We start from the raw sequence: 25,428 nt of genomic DNA, 5'->3' as shown, positions 1-25,428 counted from the left end.
AATATCATAAATCAGAATGATATGAGCCGCGCCATGAGAAAATTAACATAGTTAAATGACTGCCATTCATGAGACTGTAGGTTTAAATCTTGGTTGGGGCATGTGCTTTCAATAATGATTGAAGACAATGTGCTTATGTTCATTTTAAATCCTTTTCTGATTCAAATATGGAAGTTGTCAATTACCTGCAGAGATTGAGAATGGGTTAATACAGATAGGGGATCTAAACAACTTCGAGATTATTATAAGCCGCACCATGAGAAAACCAACATAGTGCATTTACGACCAGCATGGATCCAGACCAGCCTGTGCATCTGTACAGTCTGGTCAGGATCCATGCTGTTCACTTTCAAAGCCTATTGCAATTAGAGAAACAGTTAGCGAACAGCATGGACCCTGACCAGGCTGTACGGATGCACAGGCTAGTCTGTATCCATGCTGGTCACAAAGCCACTATGTTGGTTTTCTCATGGTGCAGCTCATATTATGTGTTTAAATTTTAAGTGCATGATATAAAGAAGTTCATATAAGATCCTTCTACTTTATTTCTTCTGAAATGCATAAATCAAACTTTAAGACACTTTTCTTCATTGCAGACAATTCAAATGATTTTAGAATACTCTTAATCCTTTAAAGTAGAAAGAAAGCATTCTCTATATTACATACAAAGTAACATAAATTTGGAGGAATTAAATTCTGAAGCTTTGAATACAATACACCTTTGTATTGCAACCTTCATAAGGAAGTCAAGAACGAGAGCAATATAGAAATTAACTGAGGAAGTTTTTTGTGCAGGAAAGAAAAACTTTGCACTTGTATGCTCTTTGTATGTGTCAGTAAAGAGTCTGACTTATTTTAACAAGAAAACCATGAAAAAGGGCCACGGTGGCCCGCTATTGCACACCAGTTTCACAGCCCCAACAGTTATAACATGGAGCGGGTCTGTCATACAACTTTGAAAATTGGCCTACAGATTCAGAGAAGATTTTCCAAGTTTACCAAAAAGGCATAAATTGAAAACTAGACCACCACAGGCAGCTATGCATTCTTTAGACAAATAATGATAAATTTCAACAATTTTAGTACTGGGTCAACCAGTAGTTTGGGAGGCGTTTTTTTTCTTCTATTTTTAGCTTTGTGCAATTAAGCGATAATGTTTGAACAATGTTGGAAAAAGACAATCCAAGGAACATCCAGGCTTTGTTTCATCGACTTCCACAAATTTTTTTCCTGGTACTGGATGATATAAACCGAACAAATATATGACGTATACAGTAATTTCTAGTACGGCAACTTTTGTTTTTGTTACAGGCGTTGTTTTTTTTAATTTGAGACTTTTAGATTAGCGATAATTTTCAATGTTGGAAAAGGACAATCCAAGGAATATCCAGGCATGTTTCATCGACTTCCACCAAATTTTTTTCCCTGAAATGTGATCTGAAGAAGAGTGTATAAATGACAGACAGGCAGATAGCCATATATATATGGACGTATGACAAAGACTAATTACAACAGCTCATCCAGAGCTGAAATGCATTCTAATTCCATACTGACAATTGATTTAAAACACTAAATTTTGCTACAAGCTATTGACTAAGCTCTGCTATTTGATAAAAAACAAATAAAGTTAGACACCTTTGTCTTTAATCAAATAGCAGTGCCTAATTATTTAAAAAATTTGAGATATTTTCAAAATATCTTTGTAAAAAATGTGACAATTAAAAAGAACTATATAGGACTCTAGCAGGAGAACATTCCGATGTTTCACAACAGAAACAGAACAACTCTGAAACGCTATACCTTCTTGTTTACTTGTTGCAAGTGTTTGCTTAACCACAGGATTTTTGATTGCATTAAAACCGCTAGATGTGAGAATTGCAATCACAGTATCAGCCCCAAAATCACCACCTTGTCTTGACAAATACAGAGCACAGTTCACCATCTCCAACACACACCTGTAAAATTGAAACTATGGATTTAAGGTTGTACAATCCACAAAATGAAGTCTTAACAAACATGTAAACTTCTAATTCATTTAATCTACAAAAATCAAATCCACAAAGTCATGACCCCAAAAACAGCCATTTTGGTCCAAACCACAAAATTTCATGTTTCCAAAATTAATGATTTTGAAGTACCAAACAAAAGTTAATTTCTCCTATCAATTAACATTTAAAGAGCAATTGTCATGATAAATACCAAGCTATGGTATTTCAAATCCAAGATGGTGACCACAGCACTATATACGTACACCATAACAACATATCACTACTAAAAGTAGTGCACTGGGTTCACACATGGAAGGTAGTGGGTTCAAACTCAACCAGAGGCTCAACTCCTCAATTTAAAATAGGAAGTTACTATAAATCAAGATTCATTTCTGGACCTAGAGTATCTTCTGTACCTTGCACTATCCTAAAAACCCTAATAAGATTAACATTCTTTTGAAATTTAATACGAACAAACAAATTTTTTTTTTAATTCCCATTTATTTTATGTCCAAAACCTGAAATTCCCTAATTCATATCCCCACGAGATAGCTGTGTGGACAAAAATGCTCCCATAATTAAGTAACTTCATAGTAGCCTTGTTGTTAAGAGGACTGAACCCACAGACATCAAAATGTTTTTTAATCGTCACAAGCCTTTTTTTTATTTCTTTTATTTCAAACAATTTATAACCACCCATAAGGATGGAATCTACAATGATATTCCATTTTATATAGTGAAAGTTGATCTTTCAGAAATAAACCTCAACTAAATATTGTTTTATATGTGACAAATGGAATTTCTATGCATATATCCAATTACTTAAATTATTTTCATTATTACATAAAGTTGTCTGCCTTGTCACATTCTCAAACTTGAAGTTATAAAACTGAAGTTTACTTAGTAAATATCCAGTTCATCTGCAATTTTACTTAAATCTTAGTGGTGTCTACTGGGAATTTTACATGGTACTGCAGTTTCTCTTAAAAAGAGTTTTTAAAGAAAATGCAACTGCACTGTTTGATCGTTTTTGGGTTTAACGCCATTTTTCAACAGTATTTCAGTTATGAAACGGCGGGCTGTTAACCTAACAAGACAGTGTTCCTGGATTCTGTACCAGTACAAACCTGTTCTCCGCAAGTAACTGCTAACTTCCCCACATGAATCAGAGGTGGAGGACGAACGATTTCAGACACAATGTCTTTTAACAAATCGCCACAGAGAACAAACATATGCCTCGCCCGGGGATTAAACTCACGACCTTGCGATCCGTAGATCTGCGCTCTCCCTCCTGAGCTAAGCGGGCGGGCTTCAACTGCACTGTAAATAATTATATATTTATCATGGTAGTATCAGTAAATTTATCAGTTGGTGAAAATTCACAATAATCATCCTATCTCGCAAACTCAAAAACAAGAAAAATAACTTTACACATTGTAAAATCATAATCATTAATGGGGAATTAATTTTCATAAATTTCGTTGTTTTGCATCAACCCAGGAAATTAGATCCCACCAACTAAGAAATAGCCTTTACAATTTGAGGTCTATGCATTCATGTCCCTACAGAACTGCCTTGTTATGACAAAACAACAAAATTTCTTCAAGGCCCTGAAATGAAATGATTTTACAGTGCTTTGTTAGCTACCATGTTTCTCTGTTCTTCTTCTTTAAATGTCTGGTATTAGCTGCCGGTATTTTCTCACTATTCTTCTGTGCACGGATATATCTGTATGATGGAGAAAATAATTGTTAAATCACTGTCAAAAACAGTACTGGAATAAAAAGAAGTATACCGTCCATCTGTAATGTTGCGGTACTTAACATTCGAGGTAACGACATGAAATAAGAAACAACACAACAGAGTATTTCGTTTCTTTACCGTAATACTTCATGTCATATGCATCAATTACTGTGTGAAAATAAATCAGATATCATCGAAGAAACATCAATGTGTACTTAGAACAACAATAGTTAGCCATTGTCATCATGTGACGTCACATCACTAATTTCGCGGTATAGGTCAACAATTGTGAAAATCAAACTATCAAAGGTTAAAAAGCACTAAATATTACTCAAACATTGGAAAGCTATCAAAGTTAAACTAACAGGAACACTCTAAAGTCATTAAACGCCAACTTGAATGTTTTATATCATCTGTTTATAATGGCACTATCGAAATTATTCTCTGGGCAGTGGACACACAAGATATTTTGCAAGTAAACCACAAGGTCGCGGACGTGGTCATAATGTTTCGGAGCCTAAGAATTGTACTATTACTGAATATTTTCTATCTGATACTTATCTAACATGTTCCAATTCACTGCTGAGTATCATAGGTGTATTTTGAGGGGATGGTCGCGAGGCCCCCATCCCCTTGTCCCTCTTAAAATCCCGTCAAGTTTAGACATTTTGATGTTTCACCTAATACTGATATTTCATTCATTTTTTGCCTTGCAGGGTATGTTGCGTAAATTTGGTGTTCTCTAACCTATGGGCGGGACTTAATCTGCATAATTACTGAGGACAAATGCGGAACGGATGGTAGACCAACTTGTAAACATTGCAAATATTTGCTTGATTTATGGATATTTTTGAATTTTTTGCAATAGCTGTGCAAAAATACGCTTTTAATAAATATTATCAGATATTTAGCAAGGTAACTGCAGGGAAGATCGTTTTTTCGTTAGCATGCGTAAAATAGGTCAAAAACTTTGACATGTAAACACCACGCAGGTAGCGAAACTCAAATACCGCGAAATTAGTGATGACGCGAGATTAGTGATGCCGAGTATAAATTTGGACCAAGAAAAGATCATAAAAGTATCCATGAACATAAGACCACTCCTGACCTTAACCAGTAAGACAAAAACTGTAATGTGCCTATGAAAATGCCCAATCTCCTTATCAATGATCTTCCCTTACAATAAAGAGACCTTTGCCACAACCACTACCATTTTTATCAGAAGTTTGTAAAATTCTTGTTGTTTTTGTTTTTAGATATTTCATTTTAGTTACTGCAACTGTTTTGATTATTTTTAGAGATTTGAGACTTATTTCCTAGATAAACTAGTAAATGTTTTGGTCGCTCAAAACAAAAACACACACACACAGAACTATTACAAAGTCAGAGCTACTCACTATTTTTTCTTCAATTTGTAACCTTTTAATGATCTTGCAAAAATTATTTCTCATAAAAACTGAGATTATACTGGCTGTAAAAGGAAACATATTTCTTATGTAAATCCTGCAATAATTTCACTGTTTCTATATGTCACAAACTTCTGGTCATGCTATATGTCACAAACTTCTGGTCATGAGAAAATATCTGCCATTTTAGTATTATAAAGGATATATAGTTTACCTGTTACCCTTCCTGAACTCTGCCTCGAGCCAACGTATAGCATCCCTCGCACCATGACTCTCTTTCTTCTGATGGTCAAGACTATCTATCACTATCGTAAAACATAAATTTTCAATTAAGGAGTTAATATGCTACAGAACATTTCTAAATTGCCTTAGTAAATTCCGACATCAATTAATCTATTTTCACAAGTTGAATTATTTCTAAAAGTATGTTGCATGCATGTTTAACGTAGTGTACCGGTATGTAATTTCAAATTTTAAATGTTCAACTGAAAAATCTGTAAACTTACTAAGTACACCTACTTTTTTCTTTCTGACTACATACTGTATAGGCAACCACCTTAAGATATATTTTACTATATCCTCATACATGACATTGTTTCCCAACTAGAAGTACTAAGCTATATTCTCCTATTAAAATGTAATGTTAGTTATGACCTCAAAAAAAAATAGATACTTTAATTCAGTCAGAGGCCATATATATTATCTCACTTATGTGACCATGAATTTAAAGGTACGTGTAACATTCTGCTAAAGCTCTTTTCCAAAACATAATAGGTTGGAATATGCTTTTTTACCAGCTTATAGGTAATGAAATACTTCTTACCAATTTTAAGGTATGTTTTGCAAGCTAAAAGGTAGTAAAGCAGTGTATGCCTATCTCACAGTTAAAGGTAACACATGTATTTTACCAGCTAAAGGATATGTATATTCTACATACAGTTAAGGTGTGTTGCTTCTTACCAGGGTTAAAGGTGTTAGCTATTTGCAAATTAAGTAGGCAATAGTATTGTATTTACCAGTTTCCAATAGAGTCTATAGCTATATCTTATAAGATGTAATGTAGTTGACCTAAAAAATAGATACTTTAATTCAGATCAGATATATTATTCATTATGTACCATAAAGGTAGTGTAAATCTGCTATCTTACCACTAAAGGTGGAATATGCTTTCTTACCAGCTAAAGGTAATGTTTGCTCTCTTACCAATGGTAGTGTATGGTATTTTGCAAGCAAAAGGTAGTAAAGCAGTGTATGCTATCTCACCAGTTAAAGGTAACACATGCTATTTTACCAGCTAAAGGTAGTGTATGCTATCTTACCAGTTAAAGGTAGTGTATGCTATCTTACCAGTTAAAGGTAGTGTATGCTATCTTACCAGTTAAAGGTAGTGTATGCTATCTTACCAGTTAAAGGTAGTGTATGCTATCTTACCAGTTAAAGGTAGTGTATGCTATCTTACCAGTTAAAGGTAGTGTATGTATCTTACCATAAAGTAGTATATTTGTATCTAATAGAACAAATTAAAGGAGTGTATGCTATCTTACCCGTAAAGTAGTATGCTATACTTACGTTAAAGTATTGTTGCTGATTTCAGTTAAAGGAGTAGCACTACGTAAAGGTAGATTTCCTTTTACCAATAAATGTAGCATCTACCGTACAAAATGTATTATTTAAGTTAGGAAATCGTCTATCTTAAGTTAAATGTAGCACTACCAGATGGGGATGTCCCGTGGTAAAAAATCGTTTCTACTGGTATCTGAAAAGTAGTGCAAAGATTTGTGCGTTTAGGTAGTGGAAGCAGGGCACACAAAATGCGTCCAAGCATCAGCGCTCAGAAGCAAATCGTCGAAAACCTCAATTATTATTAAAAATTTTTAAATTTGGAGAACAACTTTGCTTAAGGCTTTAAATTAAGAATGAACCATTTGCCGAAAGTGGTAAATACACTAAAAAAATATTTATGGTTTGGAAACAAGGGAAGTCTGCAGCTGATTTGAGAGAGAATGAAAAGAGATGAGTAGATCAATAAACACATTAAAATAACAGGCATGATTCATCTCCATATAATACTGTACTTTGCCATTGATTTCTTATTAATGCAGGATACACAGTTTTATAATGCAGTGTGGTTGGAATCTGGTGATTGGTTTAATCTATTATCATGACTTATTGTACTGAGTTTATCAATGTAGTGTGGTTGGAATCTGGTGACTGGTTTAATCTATTGTCATGACTTATTGTACTGATAGTTTATCAATGCAGTGTGGTTGGAATCTGGTGATTGGTTTAATCTATTTTGTTTGTTTGTTTTGGGTTTAACGCCGTTTTTCAACAGTATTTCAGTCATGTAATGGCGGGCAGTTAACCTAACCAGTGTTCCTGGATTCTGTACCAGTACAAACCTGTTCTCCGCAAGTAACTGCCAACTTCCCCACATGAATCAGAGGTGGAGGACTAATGATTTCAGACACAATGTCGTTTATCAAATAGTCACGGAGAACATACGCCCCGCCCGAGGATCGAACTCGCGACCCCGCGATCCGTAGACCAACGCTCTTACCTACTGAGCTAAGCGGGCTAGGTTTAATCTATTGTCATGACTTATTGTACTGATAGTTTATCAATGCAGTGTGGTTGGAATCTGGTGATTGGTTTAATCTATTGTCATAATCTACTGTCATGACTTATTGTACTGATAGTTTATCAATGCAGTGTGGTTGGAATCTGGTGATTGGTTTAATCTATTGTCATGACTTACTGTACTGATAGTTTATCAATGCAGTGTGGTTGGAATCTGGTGACTGGTTTATTCTATTGTCATGACTTACTGTACTGATAGTTTATCAATGCAGTGTGGTTGGAATCTGGTGACTGGTTTAATCTATTGTCATGACTTACTGTACTGATAGTTTATCAATGCAGTGTGGTTGGAATCTGGTGACTGGTTTAATCTATTGTCATGACTTACTGTACTGATAGTTTATCAATGCAGTGTGGTTGGAATCTGGTGACTGGTTTAATCTATTGTCATGACTTACTGTACTGATAGTTTATCAATGCAGTGTGGTTGGAATCTGGTGATTGGTTTAATCTATTGTCATGACTTACTGTACTGATAGTTTATCAATGCAGTGTGGTTGGAATCTGGTGACTGGTTTAATCTATTGTCATGACTTACTGTACTGATAGTTTATCAATGCAGTGTGGTTGGAATCTGGTGATTGGTTTAATCTATTGTCATAATCTATTGTCATGACTTACTGTACTGATAGTTTATCAATCATTAGTATCTGCTCCAGTGTTTACCAGATATTTACATATTTTCAACACCTTTAACTGGATGTCAACTAGGACACTGGATGTCAACTAGGACAATGACAATGACTACTTTAACAAATGCACAATGCACAATGATGTCAAGAGTGTAATTGTCTAAAAAAATAAAACAGCATTTAATTGTCTTACAAATTTCCCTTCCAAAATCTCTTTAAGAGAGGTAAAAGTTAAAAGAGTTAAGGAACATTCATTAAATGATTCATTTTATCCAACCCTCACATAATTTAAGTCAGTACTTTGTTGTATTTTAATTCTAACATGACCAGCAAATAACCTATATACACATACTATATATGACATCACTACTTTGCATGTGCATGGGTAACTGCAAACTTACCTATTAGGAGAAAATCAATCAACGGTTATTTTGCGGTAACCCATGCGCGTGCAAAGTAGTGATGTCATCCTCTATGTATAGCATGATCCAGATGCGTAGCACCAAGTATAGTTCATGTCGTAAAAAGTAGTTACCATTAGAAAAACAATGTTGATACTAGTATGTCATGTTAGAATCGAAATAACAAATTACAATGTGTGACGTATCGTAGAATAATCCAAGTTTTTCATTCATAAGAACTCAAAACATGGGTTATTCTACGATAAACCACTTCGGAACTTATTATTTCTTAAGTAAACATAATTCTTTTAAAACATTCTGAGAACAAGTATATTATAATTTTACGTTAACCAACACTTACCTGTAATCTAAGTTGAGCCATATCTCTCATGAGCTGATTTCTACGACTTTCTGTATCAGCCTACATAATCAAAGTACCTGTTTCTGTTAGACTTAAGTTTTTCACGAACAAAGCAATTTGCTCATTAAAATCAATAAAAAAAAGGTAGAAAGTAAAATATTTGATACCTTTTGATTCTGGGACAAGGATTTTGCATTGTATACAGAAATATGGCACACATTCATATGCTAATAAAATACAAGTTTTAACAATTTTTATGAAGACTTTTATTTTTCTACAATAAATGTGAAGGAGTCACATTAACGCTTACTTGAAATAACCATACAATGCTTTACCTTTAAGATGTCTAATTCAGTCAGTGAAACACAGCAAAAACATCTTTAAATGAAATGGCTCAGTTGTAAAACAATCATCCAATCACAGCAAAACTTCACTAGTATTCATGTACAAAGAACAAATATATAAAATATAGCACACAATAATCATACCATTTTTTCCATGGCAACCTCCTCTGTTTCGTCAATGCTGATTGGCTGAGCTGGACCAATGAAAAGCTTCTTCTCTTCATTGTAACTAAACAGTAATCCATCTAGGCCAGATAAAAAGTATCCAAACTGTCTAAGGCAACATGTTCGCAAGAAACTCTGAAAGAATTTCATAATGTTTGATTCATCTATTGTTCTATACAAAAAAATAAACTGAATTTCACTGCAATGATTTTGGATGGAAGACTTTGGTTTGTATTTTGTTCAAAAATCTTTTAACTTAACATAAATTTTTGCCCTGAATACAGGAGTCACATGACAAACTGGATATGCCAATCTAAAAAACGTGCGCAATATGACTCTATTACATCTGGTAACTATTTTGTATGTCTATTTTGCCTTGGAACATTATTTACATATAACATGTTATTAGACAGGTTTATTGTGCTTTCTTCAAAGTTTCATTTGATACATAGCTTGATCTATGTAGTTGCATTTCAATATTGAAGATATCCAACATCTTTGTAAAGCATGGTTTTACAAAATGAGCCGCACCATGAGAAAACCAACACAGTGCATTTGTGACCAGCATGGATCCAGACCAGCCTGGGCATCCGCGCAGTCTAGTCAGGATCCATGCTGTTCGCTAACGGTTTCTCTAATTGCAATAGGCTTTGAAAGCAAACAGCATGGATCCTGACCAGACTGTACAGATGCACAGGCTGGTCTGGATCCATGCTGGTCGTAAATGCACTATGTTGGTTTTCTCATGGTGCGGCTTATAATAATCACGAAGTTGTTTAGATCCCCTATCTGTATTAACCCATTCTCAATCTCTGCAGGTAATTGACAACTTCCATATTTGAATCAGAAAAAGGATTTAAAATGAACATAATAACATTGTCTTCAATCATTATTGAAAGCACATGCCCCAACCAAGATTTAAACCTACAGTCTCATGAATGGCAGTCATTTGCTGCACCAGTTGAGCTAACTGTGGTGGGCTACAAAGTATTATAATACATAATCTCCAGAGTGGGAGGGTCAAAATCCTTGTATCTTACGGGTTCTTCCTGTCTCTGGTACTAATTATAACACTGGAGCTGGAGCTACTTACCTCCTGCAACTCTGTAAGTTTAACACCCATTTTCTTCTCAAGATTTTCTTGGATGTGTTTCAGAGGTGGAAATTTCGTCAGATTTATATCTTCACGTAGGGGAATTCTCTGTTTCCAGTCACCAGACTTAGATTCACTCAAAACTGACCGCAATTCATCCTGCCAACACTGATCTACAGAGATGTATACAGGTATTAATATTTTCACATGTACAGATGATAATGTTCTCATGTACACAGACATGATAAACTACCATGTTTCCAAACTTTTTGATCTACAACTACAAAAGAATTTCTCATTTCTTTAAGAGCGACAATCCTAATTTTACTGGTGTAAAACATCAAGGAAAACTGCAATAATGATTGTATTAAGAACATTTATCTAGTATTTCAATATTCCATGTGCTGTAGTATTGCTTCAAAGTTCACTATACACATCACATTATGTATGTATTCTACAAGTTAGCTCTGAATTCTTTTCTTAACAGGTAATTTTGTTTTAACTGGATAGGTACATACTGTCCAGAACCTTTTTCCATACTATTTATCACTTACCATGAGTGAGGAAGGTTGATTCATGTGGTAAAAAATTTAGCAGTACAGACAATCTACACCATACAGACTGCGAACTCTGAAATATATTAACATATATAGATATATAATGTTGTACTGTTAAAATACAATGACTAATACTTCAATATAGATTCAAGCATGTGTGTAGTATATACTGTAAAGCCTATCACCAAGGTAAAGCTATTACCATGGCAATGTTTTAGATTTCAATAAAATATTCCAGTTGCAATTTCATACTTTCTTGATACCTTTTTTATTTACTTACCTTGTAAATGGCAATGTTTCATATGGTAAAATTTCTTGCATTTTTGCAAATGTACCCTTATTTTTACAGCACAGACTTTTACAATTTCCTATAACTTTGTTGATTCCCTGTACAATGTTTTCTAATATAGAGATCAAGTAAAAATATATCATACTGCGTGAATCTGAAAATTTATGTGAAAATTTTCAAGAATATTGTCAAAAAATAAATTTGAAATCCCATTTATCTGCAATGAGTGACAAATTCCTAAAATACCTATACATGCCTTACTTGGAAGTTCCACAAAAACAACTAAATCTACTAAGATTAATGAAAACTGGTCCCACACATAATAAAATGTTTGTTCTTTGATATTAACAGACAAATTAAAGAATGTTGCATTTGTTTAAAATGTATGATTTTTTTACTCCTTGGCAATACATGCTCCAAGTATACTTATGTGCATGTAAAGATCGCTGAAAAAATTACACACATCACCTTATAGCACCTAACATTCAACAAGAGGACCATGATGGTCCTGAATCGCTCACCTCTTCCCACATGATCCAGTTTTGAGTATGACGTCGTTTTTTCTATTATTTGACATAGTGACCTAGTTTTTGAGCTCATGTGACCCAGTTTTGAACTTGACCTAGATATTATCAAGATAAAAATTCTGACCAATTTTCATGAAGATCCATTGAAAAATATGGTCTCTAGAGAGGTCACAAGGTTTTTCTATTATTTGACCTATTGACCTAGTTTTTTAAGGCACATGACCCAGTTTCAAATTTGACCTAGATATCATCAAGGTGAACATTCTGACAAATTTTCATGAAGTTCCATTCAAGGGTATGGCCTCTAGAGAGGTCACAAGGTTTTTCTATTTCAAGACCTACTGACCTAGTTTTTGATCGCAGTTGACCCAGTTTCAAACTTGACATAGATATCATCAAGATAAACATTCAGACCAACTTTCATACAGATCCCATGAAAAATATGGCCTCTAGAGAGGTCACAACGTTTTTTCATTATTTGACCTACTGACCTACTTTTTGACGGCACGTGACCCACTTTCGAACCTGACCTAGATATCATCAAGATGAACATTCTGACCAATTTTTATGGAGATCCATTCACAAGTATGGACTCTAGAGAGGTCACAAGGCTTTTCTATTTTTAGACCTTCTGACCTAGTTTTTGACCGCACATGACCCTGCTTCGAACTTGACCTAGATATCATCAAGATGAACATTCAGACCAAATTTCATGAAGATTCATTGAAAAATATGGCCTTTAGAGAGGTCACAAGGTTTTTCTATTATTTGACCTACTGACCTAGTTTTTGATGGCACGTGAACCACTTTCAAACTTGACCTAGATATCATCAAGATGAACATTCAGACCAACTTTCATACAGATCCCATGGAAAATATGGCCTCTAGGGAGGTCACAAGGTTTTTCTATTATTTGACCTACTGACCTAGTTTTTGAAGGCACATGACCCACTTTCAAACTTGACCTAGATATCATCAAGGTGAACATTCTCACCAATTTTCATGAAGATTTCATGAAATATATGGCCTCTAGGGAGGTCACAAGGTTTTTCTATTTTTAGACCTACTAACCTAGTTTTTGACCGCACATGGCCCAGTTTCGAACCTGACCTAGATATCATCAAGAAGAACATTCAGACCAACTTTCATACAGATCCCATGAAAAATATGACCTTTAGAGAGGTCACAAGGTTTTTCTATTATTTGACCTACTGACCTAGTTTTTGAAAGGATGTGACCCAGTTTCAAACTTGACCTAGATATCATCAAGGTGAACGTTCTGACCAATTTTCATGAAGATCTTGTGAAATATATGGCCTCTAGAAAGGTCACAAGGTTTTTCTATTTTTAGACCTACTGACCTAGTTTTTGACCGCAAGTGACCCAGTTTCGAACCTGACCTAGATATCATCAAGATGAACATTCAGACCAACTTTCATACAGATCCCATGAAAAATATGGCCTTTAGAGAGGTCACAAGGTTTTTCTATTATTTGACCTACTGACCTAGTTTTTGAAGGCACGTGACCCAATTTTCAAACTTGACCTAGATATCATCAAGATGAACATTCTGACCAACTTTCATGAAGATCTGATGAAATATATGGCCTCTAGAGAGGTCACAAGGTTTTTCTATTTTTAGACCTACTGACCTAGTTTTTGAAGGCACGTGACCCAGTTTCGAACTTGACCTAGATATCATCAAGGTGAACATTCTGACCAATTTTCATGAAGATCCATTGAAAACAAGTAAATGAAGTATTGCCATGCAATACAAAGTCCCCTACTGGAAGGCACCTAATTTTCTCTTCTGCAGTATAACATAATGAACTGATATCTGTCAATGATGTATGAACAATATTGTACTATATATACAATAAATCATAACAAAGCACTTGGATTAAAATTTGCATATATAAAAACGTACAGTTGTTTTCATTTGGATTTTTTCTTTTGGCCGATTATACAAAAAGTTATCATAAAAGGTATTTATAGTAACAACAAAGTGAAATAAACCCTAAAAAAAAAAAATAAAAAAAAAAAAGAAAAAAAAAAAAAATCTACAAAATATAAGTCCACAAGAAACTCTTTACCAGTAGAGATAGATCAAAATACACCTAAAATTTGGATGTACCGTACATGTTGTACCACAGAAAAGTGGTCTCAATTTTTCCCTATGGCCAGTAATAAAAAAGTTACAATATAATCTATTTATAGTAACAACAAAGGGACATAATTATAAAAAAAGTGTGCCTCATAGTGGTGAACATTTCTGCCAAGTTACATCAAATCCCTCCATGCATGAAGAAGAAATGCTCCGGACAAAGTCATTCTTGAATTTGACCTTTAACCTCTAAGTATGACCTTGACCTTAGACCTAGAGCCGGGGCTTTGCGCACAACATCTTGTCTCATCCAGGGAAATGTTTGTGCCAACTGATATTCAAATCCTGTTTTGCATGACAAAGTTATACACCGGACAGGAAAAAAATCCTATTGACCTTTGATCTCAAAGTGTGACCTTGACCTTTAAGCTAGGGTTCTAGGTGTTGTGCATGACACGTCGTCTCATCATGGGGAACATTTATGCCAAGTAATATTGTAATCCCTTGATGGATGACAAAGTTCTGGACGGGACAGGAAAAAACCTATTGACTTTGGCCTCCAATGTGACCTTGATCTTTGAGCTAGGGGTCCGGATTTTGCGCATGACATGTTGCCTCATCATTAGGCACATTTGTGCTAAGTAATATCAAAATCCCTTCATGGATGGCAGCAGGTTACGGACCGGACAGGAAAAAAGCCTATTGACATTTGTCCCCAAATGGTGACCTTGACCTTTGAGCAAGGGCTCCGGCATTTGCCCAGGACATGTTGTCTCATCATGGGAACATCTGTGCTATGTAATATTGAAATCCTTAATGAATGACAGAGTTATGGACCGGACAGGAAACAGACCCTGTTCAATGCCATGTTAACATTTGACTGCTAAGTGTGACCTTGACCTTTGAGCTAGGGGTCTGAAAGTTGTGCACGACACATCGTCTTATTATGAGGTACATTGTGCCAACTGATATTAAAATCCCTTCATAGATGGGAGAATTATGGACCGGACAGGAAAAAAGCCCTGTTGACCTTTGACCTCAAATTGTGACCTTGACCTTTGAGCTAGGGTGCAGGTTTTGCGCATGACACGTCGTCTCATCATGGGGAACATTTGTGACAAGTAACATTAAAATCCCTTCATGGATGAAAGAGTTATGGACCGGACACGAAACAGACCCTGTTCATACCATGTTAACATTTGACTGCTAAGTGTGACCTTGACCTTTGAGCCAGGGGTCTCAAAGTTGTGCATGACACATCATCTTATTATGAGGTACAATTGTGCCAAGTGATATTAAAATCCCTTCATGGATGGGACAGTTATGGACCGGACAAGAAAAAAGCCCTGTTGACCTTTGACCTCCAATTGTGACCTTGACCTTTAAGCAAGGGGTCCGGGTTTTGCGCATGACACGTCGTCTCATCATGGGGAACATTTGTGCCAAGTAATATTAAAATCCCTTCATGGATAAAAGAGTTATGGACCGGACACGAAATTGCGGACGGACGGAATGACAGAATGACGGAATGACAGAATGACGGAAAAGCGCATTCCTATAGTCCCCGAAACTGGTTTTCAACCAGTAGGGGACTAATTATGGCCTCTAGAGAGGTCACAAGGTTTTTCTATTTTTAGACCTACTGACCTAGTTTTTGATGGCACGTGACCCAGTTTCGAACTTGACCTAGAATTTACCAAGATGAACATTCTGACCCATTTTCATAAAGATCCCATGAAAAATGTGACCTCTAGAGATGTCACAAGGAAAAGTTTACGCATGGACGCACTGACGGACGTCGGACACTGCGCGATCACAAAAGCTCACCTTGTCACTTTGTGACAGGTGAGCTAAAAATAAGGTAGCGACCATGTCATTCACTTGCAGGATGCTCTCCCCTGTATCTTCACACTGATACTATTCTGTCAATATATTTACCTGTGCACATGTCATGATGACAGAAGAGTTACACATCATCCAATCACACATCACTTTGATGACTGACAGTAGCCCCTCCCCCTGAATCACACTGACCACATTCTGTTGGTGCACTGCCTCCTTCTCCTCTTCAGATGACCTAAATATCAAGACAACAGTACTGGTAACGACTGGTAAAGACTGGTAAAGTTACTTTCTTTTCTCATCAGCTGGCTACATGTGTGAGAAATTCATGAAAAAATCACGTAAATAATGCATCAAACAGCTGAAGAAAGGACTTGTGAATACCTGATTTTATCATTTTCTTCACTACTGCTGACATCACCTGCACCATCTTCATCATCAGATGCTCCCGAAAACTCTATAAAATAAACATACCTTATATCCTATATTAATGCCCCTGGGGAAATGTAGGTGGCATTTATAAATGCCCCAAAAAAAACACTTTCTAGAAAATATAAACTATAAATCAAACCTCTAATGAATTAATTTTAGCAATTATAGCATAACAGGTATTCACTTACGACTTTCTTTTTAATATTAGTGAGAAATCAGGGGTGGGCTAATGAAGGAGAGAGTAGCTATTATGGAATATATGGTACAATTAGCTAAAACCTGTACATTTTACACTTTTTTGTGATTTATTTCTCTTAACTAATAAAACAACCTATCTATATGTGTATTATGTCTTACTGAGTTGAAATTATTGCTAACTGATGACTAGGGAAATTTCATACCCAAGAAATTAAATGATTTCATAGTAAGCTTAACAGCTCAGCATTAACTCATAGAAGATTTTAAATCACTTTTTAAAATGTAATTAAATCTAAGCAATCTTAAATAACACCCATGTCATTTTTACTTTCGAAAATAAATATTTTTGATATTTATTAGAAATAACTTTACTGGTCACTGCTCATACCTGCTTCCGTCGCTGTAATCGATGTTTCTGTGTCAGTTTCTATCACAAAGTTGGCAAGTTTCTGAGATATCTCCTCCACATGTTTTGCCTCAGACGATGCTGCAAACCCAGGCGGCACTGACACTTGCTTCCGGCCCTGAATCACATCACTATCTACACCGTCTGTCTGCTGTGACAGTTTAAAACTGCCACCGAGGAAAGGCACAGAAGACGAAAACAACTCTGATGAAAATGTTGCCAGACTGTCTGTTCTTGAAATATCGGACCAAATTTTACTTTGGTCAGAGCTAGGAAACACAGGTGGAAGAAAGTCTGCATTCTGTTTATTGATTGTAGATTCTATCGCACTGTTGTTACTGTCAGCATCTGGGTTTGTAGCAAAGCCGGGGTCCAGTTCCTGACTCTTCATAAAGGAGTCTGACATATCAGAGTCTGAGTCGTCATAGAAACCAAGAGGCTCATCTTCTGACTCGTCAGATAAATCATCTCGAAGAACCTCCCCACCTTAAATATAAAGAACTTTTAGCTTTCCTTTGTAGGACAATACAAATGTATTGCAAATGCTCTTGTATCGGTACACCCATTTTTATCAATGAAGGTGAAATGTGGAATCAATGCTTACGGCAATTTAAAAGCATTTAATGTCTAAATTGCCCATCTATCTTTATATGGTATTACTTTTGTCACACCTATCATCACTAGAAATGCGTTCATTGGAAAATACTGACTCCTACAGGTATCAATATTGTGAAAAGTATTGTTTTCTGATAAATTAAGGAATAAACACCCTTTAAGATTTTTTGACGGGCTAAATCCATTCGAAGTATTCTCTGTTAAGTATTATACAACCTAAATAAAATCTTACCTTCACTGAGATCTGATATATCTGAAAGGTCAGAATCATCACTCACAACAGCTTTACTAGAACGAGGTCGCCGTCGCCGTAAATTTCGCATATGGGATTTGGCAGGTTTCTAAATATAAAGAAATTATCAACAGAACTGAAGTAGATAACTTCAACAAAAGACACATATGCAATGCATCAAATCACAAATCATAGCACAATCATTTGCTGTGTAATTATAATTTGTTGGGTTTAACGTCGCACCGACACGATTTTAGGTCCTATGGCGACTTTCAAGCTTTGATGGTTGAGGAAGACCCCAGGTACCCCTCCGTTCATTATTTCATCACAAGGGTAGAACCACCGACCTTCCGTAAGCCAGCTGGATGGCTTCCTCATATGAAGAATTCAACGCCCAGAGTGAGGCTCAAACCCACATCGATAATTGATTTGAAGTCAGCGACCATAACCACTCAGCCACAGAGGCTCCCAATATGCTGTGTAATCATTAATATTTGTGGCGGACAAATTTTTTGTTGATTTCATGGTTGCATCTATCCGCGAAACTTAATTCCAACCAACAAATAAAATTCCCATTCATTATTACTTCCCATGTTAAATCCACAAATTCCTATCCCCATCTGGCCATAACAACGAAATTTCATGCCCATCGCAGCCCATGTAATTAAATGATTTTGCAATAACTAGAATTAGCTCCAACAAATTCAGTATATATTAAATTAAATGAGCTGCGCCATGGGAAAACCAACATAATGGCTTTGCGACCAGCATGGATCCAGACCAGCCTGGGCATCCGCGCAGTCTGGTCAGGATCCATGCTGTCTGCTAACAGTTTCTCTAATTCCAATAGGCTTGGAAAGCGAACAGCATGGATCCTGACCAGACTGCACAGATGCGCAGGCTGGTCTGGATCCATGCTGGTCGCAAAGCCATTATGTTGGTTTTCCCATGGCGCGGCTCAAATAGCATTATCTTAATAGCTTTAAACCTTGGATCCTGTTAAACAAAGGAAACCTGTACATATATATCAAGTATTTGACAATGTCACTGCACATACCTTTGGTTGCTGAGGTTTGTTTTCATTATCATCATTCTGATTGGGAAGACAGTTTCCATGTTTAATATGACCATTCTTCAATGATGAGGTATCTGTCAGTGAGGAACTTTTGTCGCTTTCCGAATCCTCACCATTCACTTCATCTGAAATGTTCATTTTAAACAAAAAGGGAGGAAGATTAGAACTGCATAAAAAAGTTTTCAAAGATTTTCATTCTAACATCTTTTTCATTAAAATCTATCAGTCAAAGCCTCTATATTTCCTTCTATACTATGAAAAAAAATCAAGCACATTTCAGAAACATGAATAACACATTCTTCTAACAAATTAATTGATTTCTAGTTAAAAATTCAACAATAATTGACTACTGTAAAATCATTCAATTTTGTGGGCATGAAATTTCGTGGTTTTGGTCAAAACGGCAATTTCGTGGGGATATATTAGTCGCCCACGAATATTAATGATTTCACAGTATTATATTCCAAGCATGTGGAGATTGATTAGTTAGTACTTTGTTTTAAATTGTGTTTAATGGGACAGGAAGCAATGGGCTAACAAAGAGATACCTGTACAAAATCCCCACAAAAACAATTTATACTAAGTGTAAATACATCAAGATATTCTTTGTAAATTCCCTTTAGTACTAGAGACAGAACTATGAAATGTAAGAAATGACATTAGCAGGCTCAGATCTTTTGTACTTACTGTAACGCTGAGTATTTGACTGTAAGATTTTATTTGGATTTTCCTTTTCATATAAAGCTCCCTGAAGTCTTATGACAACATGATTGAGAATGTGAGAGAAAAGAGCAAGAAGAAATGCTATGGCAGCTGTCACTTTCCTAGAACCTACAAGTAAACAAATAATATGAAATTCATTTATGGTAAATATTTGCCACACATTTTTTTCCAAAAATGAACATCACTTGTAAAATTTCTCTGTGTTTTATGTTAAACTAATACCTTAAGTCACAGAGTAAGTTTGGCTCTATAGGCAGTGACTGGGTGTAGAACAATGTTGCCTTTTCTGGCATTATTTCAAGCATGTGAACACGCACCAGGGTAAAACCAAAGAACTTCTGCAAGCTAGCTGGTTTCCTCAGATGAAAGAATCCGGGTCTTGGTGAGGGTCAAACTCACATCCCTGAGAGACAAGCAATCCATAGTTAGCAACTTTACACATCTGCCACAGAGACCTTGCATCAAACATATAACTCCAGTTAAAATAAATGCAATACCGTGTTAGATAATAAAAATTATCTGGCACCAATAACTGAATGAACTGTATGTTAATTTCAGTAAGTTTCAGACACATTAGTTTTGGTTTAAACATATTTTATTGCCAATATATACATATATAAACAGATATCTACGTCAATTGTACATATAATAAGCAAAAGGGTCGACCCACAAGTTCTCGCAACATTATTACACACATATTCTGTAACTTTATTAAATATATAAACAAACCTCTCTTCTGCAATATGTAGACAGTAGCAATGCAAATAACGACTATCTTAAAGACAATATCATCCTCCATGAAATGTATGTTTTCCTCGGAGAGATCGTCACTGTAACTGACAGGCTCATAGAACATACAGTGATTAAAGCTTTGTAGAGTTGTCTGACAACATTCCTGGATTTCTGTTGCATCACTACTACAATCAAGAATAAGGAAACTTTCTCAAAATCTTAAAAAATATTTTTTTATTGTACACCTATGAAATACTGTTCTCATATCTTACTCCCAACAAGAAATAACTGAAGCATTTGATTGGTTGTTTCTGAGATCAATTTTGAAACTGTCCAATAGTAAGGCTGCATTTTAAGATCACAGCTTTGTAGCTTATGAGACCTTTCCTGTTTACTGCTGCAGAAACTGAGCGTATAACTTGTATTATTTCAGATACTGTAGAACAGGAAATATTTGTGACGAAGTTATTTTCGCCCATATTTGCAAATAATGTCAGTTGTGATTTCAAAATATTCATAAACAAGAGCTGTCCGTAAGACAGCGCGCTCCACTATTTGGCGATTTGACAGTAAAATGAATTTATGTCTCAATACATGCAGATGATGATGGTAAAGATATATTTTGAGTTTCAAGTCATTATCTTATATTGTACTAAAGTTATATCCAGAAAGCGAAGATTGCCAAAAAACTTTAAGTATGAAAGGAGCATAATTCTGTCAAAAATACAAATCAGAGTTATGGGGATTGTTACCACACATGCAGATGATGATGATAAAGATACATTTTAAGTTTCAAGTCATTATCTTATATTGTACTAAAGTTATATCCAGAAAGCGAAGATTGCCAAAAAACTTTAAGTATGAAAATGGCATAATTCTGTCAAAAATACAATTAGAGTTATGGGGATTGTAACCACAGTTGATGATTATAAAGAAATATTTTTAATTTCAAGTCTTTATCTTTTAAAGTACCAAAGATATGTCTATAAACGAAGCTTTCGAAAAAATTTAACATGAAAATAATTCCAAGTATAACAACTTAGTGACCTTGACCTTGGGTATAATGGACCTAGCCCCTGCACATACTTTGTTTGTATGCTGGACAATGTTTATGTGAACTTGCAGTAAGATATAAGCAATAGTAACAAAGATATGACAGAAAAACAAAGGTTGCCAAAAAACTTTAACCAAGAAAGAGACATGACGATGCCAACGTCGGGGCGAGTAGAATAGCACCCCTATTCTCCGAGTAGTGGAGCTAAAAACAATCTGTATCATATCCTCAAACACAAACACTTACATTTTATTAATTCTTAACACTGCTTATAACGCTGCATACCATGAAATTGCTAAATAAAGCCTTTGTGTACCCAATCTATAGCATACAGTTTCATATAACAAGAGCTGTCACTAATGGTGACAAATGCCCCCGCAGCACCTTGACCTCTGACCTGGTGACCCCAAAGTCAGTAGGGGTGGTGTACTCATTAAGTACTATCAGCATGTGAAGTTTGAAGGTCCTGGGTGAAGTGGTTCGTGAGTAAAGTGCCTTCATGCAAAAAGTTAACGTTGGCCCTTGTGACCTTGACCTTTGACCTGGTGACCCCAGTCAGTAGGGGTGGTGTACTCAATAAGTACTATCAGCATGTGAAGTTTGAAGGTCCTGGGTGCAGTGGTTCGCGAGTAAAGTGCCTTCATGCAAAAAGTTAACATTAAGACGAACGAACGAACGAATTAATGAACGAACGGACAGACAGTTGAAAACTAATATGCCTCCCTTCGGGGGCATAAAAAGTATATCTGATGTTGAGAAATAACAAAAGATCTGCAAACTGTTGCTATGATTTCTGTGAAAACCTAAGAAGTATTACACTGATTATGCACATCATTTAAGAGCATCTTTGATACAAAACATTGGGATTGTACTTGAACTATAGGAAACACATATGTCTGATTAACTGCCTGCTAGAATTTAAACACAAATTTCTATTTGGAATCTAAACTGTACTTTTATATAATGATGTCTGTTATGTATTTTATACATCATACTTACTTTGGGACATCATAGAGAACTTTCAGCAGTTGTAGAAATCTAACAAAGAACGCTTTCAAATCCTGGTAACTGAAATACAGATACAACAAATCTCATTACTACATTAAAGATAACTGTGGTCACGTCAGCCTCTACATTATTATAAATGAAAGCTTTGCTTTAAAGAAAACATGTTGTAAACTGGTTTTTGACACTGGATATTTAGTTAGTATACAAATGACTAGCATATGCAACTAAGCCATAATGATGCGACAAAGAGAAATTATTTTACTGATAAATGTATTTGAAACTAGAACTATCACTAAATGTGATTAATACCCCCAGATGCTAATTTGATACAGGGAAATTAAAATGTTACGATCATGATTTTTTACCTTCAAGTGTGACCTTGACCTAGATATTGTGACTTTGATTGTGAACTCTGCATGTCATATTATTAAGATGACCAACTTATGCTGGTTTATGAAAATCCTTGATATGGATTAAGCTAGTTGATCTCTGACCTCTGAGTGTGCTGGACTGCACATTGTCTTGATGAGGTAAAAATCTAATGCTACTTTATGAAAATTTTCAACGTGGTTTAGACAATATGGCAAAGACACAAAGTTAAGCTATTTGGCCTTTGACCCCCAAGTCTTGACTTTGACCTTCCACTTTGTCACCCGAGACATGTGTTATGCTCATTGTCTTGATGAGGTAAACATCTGAAGATAACTTTATGAAAATCTTCAAAGCAGTTTAGATATGGAGTGAACTTAAAGTTTTTTGACCTTGACCTTTGACCTAGTGACCTTGGTTGTTAGCTCTACTCATCGTTTTTATGAGGTTAATAATTGATGCTAGTTATATGAAATCGTCCCAGTATTTCTGAAAATAATTTAAGCTATTTGCTCTTTGACCTCTAAGTGTGGCCTTGACCTTTTACCTAGGGTCCCGGGTCATGTGCTCTGCATGTTGTGTTGATAAGGTAAACAAGAGCAACGCCTGCAGGTGCCATCACTCTTCTGAAAGTGCTGGACAATATATAAGACAAGAGGACCATGATGGTCCTGAATCGCTCACCTCTTCCCACATGACCCAGTTTTGAGTATGACGTCGTTTTTTCTATTATTTGACATAGTGACCTAGTTTTTGAGCTCATGTGACCCAGTTTTGAACTTGACCTAGATATTATCAAGATAAAAATTCTGACCAATTTTCAAGAAGATCCATTGAAAAATATGGTCTCTAGAGAGGTCACAAGGTTTTTCTATTATTTGACCTATTGACCTAGTTTTTGAAGGTACGTGACCCTGTTTTGAATTTTACCTGGTATCATCAAGGTGAACATTCTCACTAATTTTCATGAAGATCTCATGAAAAATATGGCCTCTAGAGAGGTCACAAGGTTTTTCTCTTTTTATACCTACTGGCCTAGTTTTTGACTGCACGTGACCCAGTTCCGAAACTGACCTAGATATCATCAAGGTGAACATTCTGACCAATTTTCATGAAGATCCATTGAAAAATATGGCCTCTAGAGAGGTCAAAAGATTTTAATAATTTTAGACCTACTGACCTAGTTTTTGACCGCAGTTGACCCAGTTTCAAACTTGATCTAGATATCATCAAGATGAACATTCAGACCAACTTTCATACAGATCCCATGAAAAGTATGGCCTCTAGAGAGGTCACAAGGTTTTTTTATTATTTGACCTATTGACCTAGTTTTTTAAGGCACGTGACCCAGTTTCAAACTTGACCTAGATATCATCAAGGCGAACATTCTGACCAATTTTTATGGAGATCCATTCACAAGTATGGCCTCTAGAGAGGTCACAAGGTTTTTCTATTTTTAGATCTACTGACCTAGTTTTTGACCGCACATGACCCTGTTTCGAACTTGACCTAGATATCATCAAGATGAACATTCAGACCAACTTTCACACAGATCCCATGAAAAATATGGCCTTTAGAGAGGTCACAAGGTTTTTCTATTATTTGACCTACTGACCTAGTTTTTCATGGCACATGACCCACTTTCGAAAATGACCTAGATATCATCAAGATGAACATTCAGACCAACTTTCATACAGATCCCATGAAAAATATGGCCTCTAGAGAGGTCACAATGTTTTTCTATTATTTGACCTACTGACTTTGTTTTTGATGGCACGTGACCCACTTTCGAACTAGACCTAGATATCATCAAGGTGAACATTCTGACCAATTTTCATGAAGATCTCATGAAATACATGGCCTCTAGAGAGGTCACAAGGTTTTTCTATTTTTAGACCTACTGACCTAGTTTTTGACCGCACGTGACCCAGTTTCGAACTTGACCTAGATATCATCAAGATGAACGTTCTGACCAATTTTCATGAAGATCTTATGAAATATATGGCCTCTAGAGAGGTCACAAGGTTTTTCTATTTTTAGGCCTACTGACCTAGTTTTTTTGAAGGCACGTGACCCAGTTTCGAACTTGACCTAGAAATCATCAAGGTGAACATTCTGACCAATTTTCATGAAGATCTTGTGAAATATATGGCCTTTAGAGAGGTCACAAGGTTTTTCTATTTTTAGACCTACTGACCTAGTTTTTGAAGGCACGTGACCCAGTTTCGAACTTGACCTAGATATCATCAAGATGAACATTCTGACCAACTTTCACACAGATCCCATGAAAAATGTGACCTCTAGAGTGGTCACAAGCAAAAGTTTACGGACGGACGCACGCACGCACGGACGGACGCACGGACGGACAACGGACACCGCGCGATCACAAAAGCTCACCTTGTCACTTTGTGACAGGTGAGCTAAAAAGAGTTATAGTTCAGATTTTGTAAGTACAAAAAGGGCCATAATTCTGACAAAATGAATATTAGAGT

The 25,428-nt window shown here is 35.8% G+C and overlaps 1 protein-coding gene across 1 annotated transcript in view; it reads right to left on the bottom strand.

Annotated features, from left to right (window-relative positions):
- LOC123566528 (nonsense-mediated mRNA decay factor SMG5-like) overlaps positions 1 to 25,428 on the bottom strand; it is a 48,762-nt gene that overhangs the window by 4,018 nt on the left and 19,316 nt on the right. The window contains exons 9-23 of the mRNA XM_053549120.1: positions 22,559 to 22,627; positions 20,503 to 20,690; positions 19,738 to 19,881; positions 19,033 to 19,175; positions 17,976 to 18,084; positions 17,111 to 17,614; positions 16,477 to 16,549; positions 16,189 to 16,327; positions 11,328 to 11,403; positions 10,774 to 10,946; positions 9,660 to 9,815; positions 9,172 to 9,231; positions 5,352 to 5,482; positions 3,636 to 3,716; positions 1,801 to 1,955 (exon numbers count right to left, since the gene is read on the bottom strand). Of these exons, the coding sequence (XP_053405095.1) occupies positions 1,801 to 1,955; positions 3,636 to 3,716; positions 5,352 to 5,482; positions 9,172 to 9,231; positions 9,660 to 9,815; positions 10,774 to 10,946; positions 11,328 to 11,403; positions 16,189 to 16,327; positions 16,477 to 16,549; positions 17,111 to 17,614; positions 17,976 to 18,084; positions 19,033 to 19,175; positions 19,738 to 19,881; positions 20,503 to 20,690; positions 22,559 to 22,627 (2,201 nt within the window). The remainder of the gene's footprint in view (positions 1 to 1,800; positions 1,956 to 3,635; positions 3,717 to 5,351; positions 5,483 to 9,171; positions 9,232 to 9,659; positions 9,816 to 10,773; positions 10,947 to 11,327; positions 11,404 to 16,188; positions 16,328 to 16,476; positions 16,550 to 17,110; positions 17,615 to 17,975; positions 18,085 to 19,032; positions 19,176 to 19,737; positions 19,882 to 20,502; positions 20,691 to 22,558; positions 22,628 to 25,428) is intronic.

Source organism: Mercenaria mercenaria, chromosome 8 (genome assembly GCF_021730395.1).
Source record: "Mercenaria mercenaria strain notata chromosome 8, MADL_Memer_1, whole genome shotgun sequence".
Taxonomy (NCBI): Eukaryota; Metazoa; Mollusca; class Bivalvia; order Venerida; family Veneridae; genus Mercenaria; species Mercenaria mercenaria.
This window is presented reverse-complemented; position numbering and strand designations above follow the sequence as displayed.